Source organism: Eurytemora carolleeae, unplaced genomic scaffold, assembly GCF_000591075.1.
Source record: "Eurytemora carolleeae unplaced genomic scaffold, Eaff_2.0 scaffold1965, whole genome shotgun sequence".
Taxonomy (NCBI): domain Eukaryota; kingdom Metazoa; phylum Arthropoda; class Copepoda; order Calanoida; family Temoridae; genus Eurytemora; species Eurytemora carolleeae.
This window is the reverse complement of record NW_019397852.1, coordinates 27,856-37,934: the sequence shown is the minus strand read 5'-3', so window position 1 is coordinate 37,934 and position 10,079 is coordinate 27,856. Positions and strand designations below refer to the sequence as shown.

The 10,079-nt window shown below is 33.7% G+C and overlaps 1 protein-coding gene across 1 annotated transcript; it reads left to right on the top strand.

Annotated features, from left to right (window-relative positions):
• Positions 1 to 1,563: 1,563 nt before the first annotated feature.
• On the top strand, positions 1,564 to 9,787 carry LOC111716119 (DNA (cytosine-5)-methyltransferase 1; the record flags this gene model as incomplete). Its single annotated transcript, XM_023491537.1, is given in 12 exon segments — positions 1,564 to 1,691; positions 2,089 to 2,279; positions 2,764 to 2,881; positions 3,243 to 3,334; positions 4,682 to 4,821; positions 5,252 to 5,321; positions 5,849 to 5,906; positions 6,206 to 6,358; positions 7,034 to 7,143; positions 7,348 to 7,444; positions 8,740 to 8,846; positions 9,281 to 9,787. Coding segments are annotated over 12 exon segments (1,340 nt in total), but the record flags the coding sequence as incomplete, so codon positions are not given.
• Positions 9,788 to 10,079: the final 292 nt, after the last annotated feature.

The following is a 10,079-nucleotide window of genomic DNA, read 5'->3' as shown; positions in this document are numbered from 1 at the left end:
GACGGACCCGAACGCTTTTTAGATCCTCCTCTCCCCCCCCCCTCTCATAATAACTTTGTACATGATCAAAAAATCGTTCGATAAGAAAAACCTAACGTACTCCATGAATCACGAAATTTAAAGGTCAGAAAATAAAGCTTTAGATATTTTTAAAAACCATTATGAACAATAACAGACGGTACATCTGATCTTAAAAAATTCAGTGAATACAATTATAGTCTCAGTATTACCATCACGTCAAATGAAGTTTAATTATTTTGCTATCTTGTGTACGGTTTATAATTTGGTATGGTAAAACCAGCTGTATGTCTTTCTCAAGTTTGCAATCGCTTCGCCGATATATTTATCACAAAAAAATGTTTATTGTAATAAAATTTCCCGTAATCGTAAAAATAAGACTATAATTCAATATTTTTTTCTTGAATCTTGATATAGCGTCTATTCTAAAATATCTCTGTTTACTTGATTGATTGATTGAGTGCAGGTCGTCTTTGTTGTGAAAATCCACAAAATGCGACGATCGAACACTAAATCAATTATATCTATTAAAATCAAAATAAAAGTTATGAAATTATAATTGAAGAAAATCAAAGTAAAGATTAGCTTCCTCTGGGATATCTTCGTTTTCAGATTGGTTGCTGTATTTCTGAACATGGCCTGTTTAAACCTACTATTTCTATATGAAATTGTATATATATGCATTTTCGTACAAATTTGAAACAGCTTTATATCAATTCTCGAGTCAGGAACTTCAGATACGCGTCTCAAGGGTCTCGCTGAAAAGCTAAAGTGATTAGCTTTCAGCCTATACCCCCTTTCATTTTTCCTTTACTGTCCCTTTCAGTTCAAATAACTAATCAGGGGAACCAAAGATTGGTATTTTTAAATGAATGGAAGGAGTTATTTTGTTTGACGAGAGATCCTGATTTATCTTTGTTCTAAACTTAAATTGAAAGAAAGAAATTTTTGTCTAAAGGGACTGTAAGCGTAATTTCAAGGGTCCTTCTATTATCATAGGGGCATGTCCGATTTACAACGATACCCTTTAAACCTTTGTTTTATCAAAGAGTTCGTAGATATTCTTATTTATATAGCGGGAAATAAAGTACCAAATCTTGAAGAACCCGCGCATGTGTACACTAGCACGGAGTGTACAGTGTATACTGTATCCTCGAGTCTCCTTGCACTCAATCTCTAGCTATAAGGGTACCGTTTTGAATCGAACATGCGTATGTAATAATGGATTCCCACTTAAAATTACGTTACAGTCCCTTTAGTACTTCACTTTACCTGTCCTCATCGCGTTGGGTTTAATCGATTTTCCTTTGGTCAAAAGGATTGGGCCAAAATTTAAGTTTCCATCGCATGTTTTAACAAAATTAGATTTTTTTGATTTCTCCAATATAATATTCTATATTAGTTGACGTTTATAACATAAAAAGGTGTTAGATATTTTTTTGATAAAAATCTGACCCATATTTTTTTGGCCAAAATGTGGAAAAAGGACCCCTATTGGTCTGACGGTTTGATATGATAAAAACTAGATGAATATGCTTATGCTAGGTTTAGAGGAGAGTGGAGCTGTCAAGTGTCTATGGGGGATTGAGGTCGACGAGGCCGCAGCTAGAGCATTTGAGAAAAATCATGCTGGATGCAAGATCTTTATTAATGATTGCAATCTTCTCCTCAAGGTAAACTGAGAATTTAGTTTTTGCATTAGAAATGATGCTGAGGAAGCTGACCTAGTAGCTAACAACTACAAATCCTACGAAAGAGTGTTTACTATAAAAATAGTTAGTTTCTTTGTTAAAGGCAACAATTTAAGTTTCTTTGTTAAAGGCAACAATTTATTACAACTTTAAAGGGACTGTCATAAGGGGTAATTTCTACGTTATTAAAATGGTATAAATCTGTAGCATTAACTATATATTACTGTTACAGTGAAACCACAATATTAATTTTCATTCTTGATCAGACAAAGATTTGTGAATCCAACATGCCACTCTATGATAAGAGGGTTACATGCAATAAGGTCTATTTCTTAAAGCTATGAGTATTTGCTTATTTTGCTAACAATGATAACTGTAGGAGAGAGTTGAGAATCCTGGCAGCTCCGTAACCCGTGGTTTACCTAATCCTGGAGAGGTTGATTGTATAGTTGGTGGACCTCCTTGCCAGGGGTTCAGTGTTCTAAACAAATACAGTCACAATCAACATTCTAAAATGAAGAATTCTCAAGTTACAACGTTCCTCAGTTATGTTGATTTCTACAAACCCAGGTAATGAGTTTCAGAGCTGGAGGGGGGCTATTTTCTAATTTTAACTGAATTTTATTTATGCCTTGGACATTTTTTTCTTTTTGTCCTAATTTAATCTTAAAAACATAAAACATATTAGGGAAAACCTAAACATATTAAGAAGTTGATGATTTTCAAGTAAAATATACCCTTCTAATATAATTATATAATATAATATAAGTATTGATAATTTAAAAATTTATTATTTGTTAAATATCTTATGGTATAATTTTTCCTTTTTAATTTCGGAGGGCGGAAATCTTTCGATTCTCACACTTCGAACTTTTAGAAAATGTTCAGACTAGCCAATATTTTCCTGATATCTCCTTAGCGTTTTGATTGTTTCGAATTAAAGATAAATTTCAGAATAAATTCCGTACAGTCGTCACTAAATTTTAGTCTTTAGTGAGTAACCCTTTTTTTCATAAATATTGTATAAAAACCCGTTTAACGCTTGATATTTAAGGTTTGTAGTATTAGAAAATGTGAGAAATCTAGCTTCTAAAGATGGAGGATTGTTTTTAACTCTTATACTCTCCACGCTGGTTAGACTTGGCTATCAGGTCGCATTCAGCTCCCTTCAGGTAGGATAGGATAGAATTTTTAAGTTAATTAGTTAATACTTATTCTTTAACTTCACATTTTACTGAGCAGCGGTGTATTTTTTCTCCCCCGTAAAATTATATACCCGAATTTGAGTTTACTAATCCTTGTCTTATTTAAATACTTCAAAGTGTGTGTGAGTTGACTTTTTTTTCTTTTCTCAGAAATCTGATCAAAAATGAATTTGTTGCTGTTTAAAATTAACTACTTGGTACTTTAATAATTTACTATTTAGTTACCATTCTCAAATCTGTTACCTGCTAACCTAAAATAAACTACTTAGTAATAAAGAACCTACTTTCTAGTAACACTTTAAAAAAAATTATAAACTTCAATGATTAGGCTGGCCACTATGGTGTAGCCCAGACCCGGAGAAGGTTAATTGTAATCGGAGCAGGACCTGGAGAAACCCTGCCAATGTTTCCGGAACCAAGGTTAGCTTCCGGAAAATAATAAATTATTATATTCAGTGATAAACCCTCACTAGAAAACTCTGGAATAGTAAGACGACTTTTAAAAAGTCTAATTAGTATAAGACATGGTTCAGTGTAAACACACCAATTTCGATAAATTAGTGATTTTAAAAGTGTTGAGTAAAACTTGTATAAACATCGAATAAGTATTGCTGTAATGTCGTCTTCCTATTCCAATTTTTCAGGTTATCACTGTATTTCGTAAATTTATCTTGTTTGGCCCTTAATGCTATTATAAGTGGCCTGTCCTATAATATTAATAACTTTAATCTATAATAATCATAGAGAATAGAATATATAGAGAGGAATTAAAAGAATCTCTCGGTATGAATTTTTTCAGTCCCTTTCAGCCTGAAAGGGAGTTCAAAGTGTACAAATCATTTAAATGTTCACAAATTGTATGCAGTAGAGTACATTAATACAGAATGTTCCCTAGACTATTCATTTCAATTTCGAATTTTTTAAACTGTTAAATAAACTTTATAATGAATTAGGTGAATAAAAAAAACATCATTTGATTTATAGTTATAACGGAAAATCATCGTTTGTAAAGTGGAAGGCATAGAGTCTATGTGAAATGATCATTGGTCAATTATAAAACCAGCCTATTTCATAATTTGGTTTTCTTTTAACAATAATTCTAGATTTTCTATAAAATGATATTCCAGGGCCCAACAGGTTATAAAGCATAAATATGTTAAGTACACCTGCAGTATTGAAACAGTACAACAAAATGGCCGTTTTACACTTTTTTCTAGTAAATTCCTCTCTATATATTCTATTCTCTATGATAGTATTATAGTTCAATACAATACTTCCAATTGTATTTACTCTGTAAAAGGGGATTCATGCATAAGAGACAATGTGACAAATTTAACACTACAAGAAAGTAAACGACTTTATCTAAAGGTTTAAAGAAGGGTATCTGTTTGAATCTGACATGCCCTCTATTAATAGAGGTTTATTTAAAATTATGTTCACTGTCCTGACTTCTGAACCTTCTTATTTAAATCCAATAAGAGAACTAGGGAGGGGGAGTATAATTTTTCTCTAAAAATTCTTTGTTTTTCTGACATATTGAGAAGAAGGTGATTTTGGGGGAAATAAAAAGGATTTTTTGGGAAACATTTGTGTATGTACTTTGAAGTTTATCCTATTTTGAATCAAAAAAGAACTTTGAAAGTTTTATATTTCCAGACATATGTTTCCTGGTTTGAATATTTTATATTTCCAGACATATGTTTCCTGGTTTGAATATTTTATATTTCCAGACATATGTTTCCTGGTTTGAATATTTTATATTTTTAGGCATATGTTCCCTGGGGACTTCTACGATGAAATAACTATTAACAATATCAAATATTCATCAACCTTCACGACTCCAGGAGCACCCAGACGAACCATTACTACCTGGGATATTATATCAGATTTACCAGCTATATCTTCAGGTAAACTGGTACTATTACCACATGGGATATTATATCAAATTTACCGATATACCTTCAGGTAAACTGGTACTATTACCACCTGGGATACTATATAAGATTTACCGAAAAACCTTCAGGTAAACTGGTACTATTACCACCTGGGATACTATATCAGATTTACCGATATCTTCAGGTAAACTGGTACTATTACCACCTGGGATAATATATCAGATTTACCAGCTATATCTTCAGGTAAACTGGTACTATTACCACCTGGGATATTATATCAGATTTACCAGATATATCTTCAGGTAAACTGGTACTATATACCACCTGGGATACTATAACAGATTTACCGATATACCTTCAGGTAAACTGGTACTATTACGGTATTTACCTATAACATCTTTTTAATCCTAGATTTCCTAGATTTAAATTACATTCTATTTAGGTCACTCCGAAGTGAAATCCAAGTACCCGGCTGATGCACAGCAATCATATATAGTTAAACAATATTTCCGGTAAATATTTCTAATAACGGTTGATTAATAAACTTTCTGAATATTTTTTCATGGAATTTGGTATGGAATGTAAGATGGGAGATTAAAGTTGTAGGAATGATAAAATTATTAAAGATTTAAAATTACAGATTAATTGTATAATTTTTCTAAATACTTCAGGAAAAAACTAACAAAATTAATGGAACAAATATCAGAATAGTTCAGTAAGAAAGCAAATGGATTAACGGAACGGTTTAATATTTCAGGAAGAAAGCAAATGACTTAACCAGTGGCGTACCGGAGGGGGGGGGGGGGCCGGCCACCCATATAAAAAATACTTGAAAATCTCACTTTTGCCCTTAATTAAAAAAGTTTCATTAAAAAAGCTTTAATTAATACTGCCTTCAGTGTAAATATATCTTTGATCATTATTTATAATTATACAATATGTGTTGTTCCTATGAAAATATAAATATTTATTAATAAACGTTTCCATCTCTATTTTTCACGCATTAAAGCTTACACCACAGTATATTTAAATATTTCAGGAAAAACGCTAAAGGATTAACGGAACACATCTCTAAACCTCTGAGTGAGCTGAACCAGGTAAAGAAACGTTTACTTGAACCTAAAACTATTTTTAGGATTTAACTTTGTTGCTGCATTAAACAAATAGAATCCTTCAGTTAAGTAATTAAATGGCAAAGATGTGTCCTCCTACTATTTTCTAAATTTTATGTCTTATTCTTGAAAAAGGTCTCTAGTCAATTAACAAGGTTTTAAATAATCAAAGTTTAAATAAGAACATTTTAAAAGAACTTAATTTCTTATGTTTCCTCAATATGAATTTACATGTTTTCCATTTCTTTGATATTTCCCAATTTTTATATATTATAATTTGTTAGTTGAGAGTGAATCTGATACCTACCCTGGCAGGGAGTGACTGGAGAGATATACCCAACAAGAAAACATGTTTACCCAGTGGAAAAATCATCCAACCTCTCCTCTTCCCGTATGAAAAATCATACTTCAATGAGAAAACCAAGAAAAAGGAAACAGTAAGTGCATTATTTATGATTACCATAATCTGTAAACATAAAGAGACTGTAGGTATAATTTCAAGCATTGCTCTTTAGGATTCATTTAATTTTGATCCGGATCCGGATCCTGGATCCGTTCTGGAAAAATGGATCTGGATCCGGATCCAGGTTATTTCGTTAAAATTTACTGAATGTTTTTAGCCTACCTCGAAAAGTCTTTGACAATTTCCTTTTTTTGTTTCGGCAACAACATGAATCCGCAAGTTGTTTTTTAGAGGTACAACCATTAAAAATAATCAATTTTTAAAATAGAAGATTGTAAACTTCTGATGCGTTGTTGATCAGATCAAGCTTTGGAGGGTACCGTTGTGAACCAGACATTACACTCAATAAATGAAGTGTCACTTGAAATTACGTCACGTATTTACTTTCTGAAAACTGCAGTTACAAAATTAGCTAATTATATACAGGTTCACCCATAAAGAATGCTCCTGTTAAGGACTACGTAAAACAATTTGACTCCAGAATTTATGGATTTAAGTCCATTCTTAAATATTTCTAAAATTAGTTTTGTAATTGTTAAAATAATTTTACTAAAAATAGCTGAAAATATTTGTAAGTATTTTTGCTTAAGAAGAAAGGCAGAACCCTGTTTATTTTCATCAAATATTTTTATCTTAAACCTGTGTTTAGTTGCCTGGAGTATGTGCGTGTATAAAGGGTACTAAGTATCCCTGTAACCCAGATGATCAACAGAAGGACAAAATTGTTCCCTGGTTCCTCCATCATTCGGCTCATAAGAGGTAAACTTTAATTAATTATATTTCTTTGGAAATATTTGAAATTGTGGAGATGCAATTTAACACTTCCTTTTTAATTATTCGACATTATTTAATTTTTTGGCATAAAAACTGAAAATGAAAAAGTCTTTCTGGCTTTCGATGTTAAATTAACTTATCCCAAAGTTTTAAAAAGGTATTACTAAAAAAAATTGTGATTCTGTTAAGGCCTGGAAGTTGGAGTGGAACCTATGGAAGAATACCCTGGGCAGGAACCTTCAAAACCACCTTAACATCTCCTGAACCTACAGGAACACAAGGCCAGGTACTTGAACCTTCAAAACCACCTTAACATCTCCTGAACCTACAGGAACACAAGGCCAGGTACTTGAACATTCAAAACCACCTTAACATCTCCTGAACCTACAGGAACACAAGGCCAGGTACTTGAACCTTCAAAACCACCTTAACATCTCCTGAACCTACAGGAACATAAGGCCAGGTATTTGAACCTTCAAATCCACCTTAACATCTCCTGAACCTACAGGAACACGAGGCCAGGTACTTGAACCTTCAAATCCACCTTTACATCTCCTGAACCTACAGGAACACAAGGCCAGGTACTCAAGCCTTCTAATCCACCTTAACATCTCCTGGACCTACAGGAACACAAGGCCAGGTACTTGAACCTTCAAACCCACCTTAACATCTCCTGAACCTACAGGAACACAAGACCAGGTACTTGAACCTTCCAATCCACCTTAACATCTCCTAGACCTACAGGAACACAAGGCCAGGTACTTGAATCTTCTAATCCGCCTTAACATCTCCTGAACCTACAGGTACTTGAACCTTATAATCCACCTTAACATCTCCTGGACCTACAGCAACACAAGGCCAGGTACTTGAATCTTCTCATCCAACCTAACATCTCTTGAACCTACAGGTACTTGAACCTTCTAATCCACCTCAACATTTTTGGACCTACAGGAACACAAGGCCAGGTAATTGAACCTTCTAATCCACCTTAACATATCCTGAACCTACAGGAATACAAGGCCAGGTACTTGAACCTTCTAATCCACCTTAACATCTCCTGAACCCTTGAACCTTGTAATCCACCTTGAGATCTCCTGAACCTACAGGAACACAAGGCCAGGTAAGGTACTTGAACCTTCAAAACCACCTTAACATCTCCTAGACCTACAGGAATACAAGGCCAGGTACTTGAACCTTCCAATCCACCTTAACATCTCCTGAACCTTCAGGAACACAAGGCCAGGTAAAGTACTAGAACCTTCAAAACCACCTTAACATCTCCTAAACCTACAGGAACACGAGGCCAGGTACATCAACCAAAGGCGTGTAATACTGAAAAATTAATTCTTTAACCCCCCCCCCCCCCCTAGATTAAATATATTCAAAAGTTTAAAGGTGAATTGATTTTTATATTTTTGAAGATGTTTTTTTATTTATTTTCGACTCAACTTGAAATACAAGTATTAAATTCATTAAAACGTTGAAACTGGAAATACAAACGAAATGCTAACATCTCTGATTGGTATTTCGTTGATTACTTGATAATATATTGTTGACATAATGATTGATTGATTTGTTCAGGTTTTGCATCCTGATCAGAACAGAATCTGTTCCGTCCGAGAATTCGCTAGATCTCAGGGATTCCGAGACACCTTCACTCTTCACGGGAAAATCGGAGATAAACATAAGTAAGTATAATGCTTCAAGTACTTACACTGAACAAATTTAAAATCAGCTCCGTAAGGCCTAAAAATTCCATCGAAAGCAAAAAGCCAAGAATACCAATCCCGGAAATTTGTTTTTACTTAAACGACAGGCTTTAAAAATATCACATTTGCCGTTTATCCTGGAATTTTAACAATGTGCGTCTGTTTGTTACGTAACTTCGAAATTGATTGAAATATTGACCTATTCAACTACTAAAAATAAGACGATTTCATTGTTGTCGCTTAACGCATTTTTTTTTGGAGGGTAACAAAGCATTTTTTATGGGGGAGGGAACACTGTAAAATATTTATACGTTTAGATCAAGTTTTTTTCTCAATTATTGAAAGGGTATAGGTTATCTTGAATATCCTTCTTTGATTGAAAAAATATCTCAATAGCATTTCCCCTCTTTCAGACAAATCGGAAACGCTGTTCCTCCTCCGATGGGAAAAGCTATTGGAGATGAATTGGTGAAGTGCCTTCAAATCTAGAATCTCAAATTTACACTTTTTGGTTTAAAACCCTGACAAGGAAACTGACTCCCTCGGCATTTAAACACTTGCTTGTAGCTGTTTGATAATCCACTGACGAAATAAACTTAGTCATTTGTCCGGCGTTAGGCTTGAACTAGGCCAGATTGAAAAGACTTGATCTGGAAGGGATTGTGATGGCATACCCATGCTAGAATAATGCAATTTTGGTTAGTATCCTTAACCCTTTGGAGAGAAGTAAATTCTTTTGATTGAATCTGGTTCTATGTTTAAGCATCAAGATCTTACAAGAATCAAAAGTTCAAATGTCGAAAATATCCACTCCTTGCCTAACCGTTCTTATTCCATTTGTCATTAAAATGGCGGAATTAAGACCTTGGACATTTTCAAACACCGTTAGTAGTGACTTATTTTTTCAACTTGTAAGAAAATATATAATAAATATGAACAATCTGGATCAGATAGCTGCATCAGCAATCTGCAGCCAGCATTCCACAATATACCTAATCAGAGAAACTGCATTGAACACAAACCAAACAGTAACTTTCTATCAAATTTAATTTGATATTTATGGGCATGGCTCCAAGATATGTTAAAGTCTTGAGACTCTCTCAGGCTTCTGCTCCATATGAAGAGGACTGGACCAAGGGGAACTAGAACTTCGGATAACTCCTGCATCTTCCAAAGCAGCAAATTCTTTTCTTGCGGACTCGAGTTCTCTGC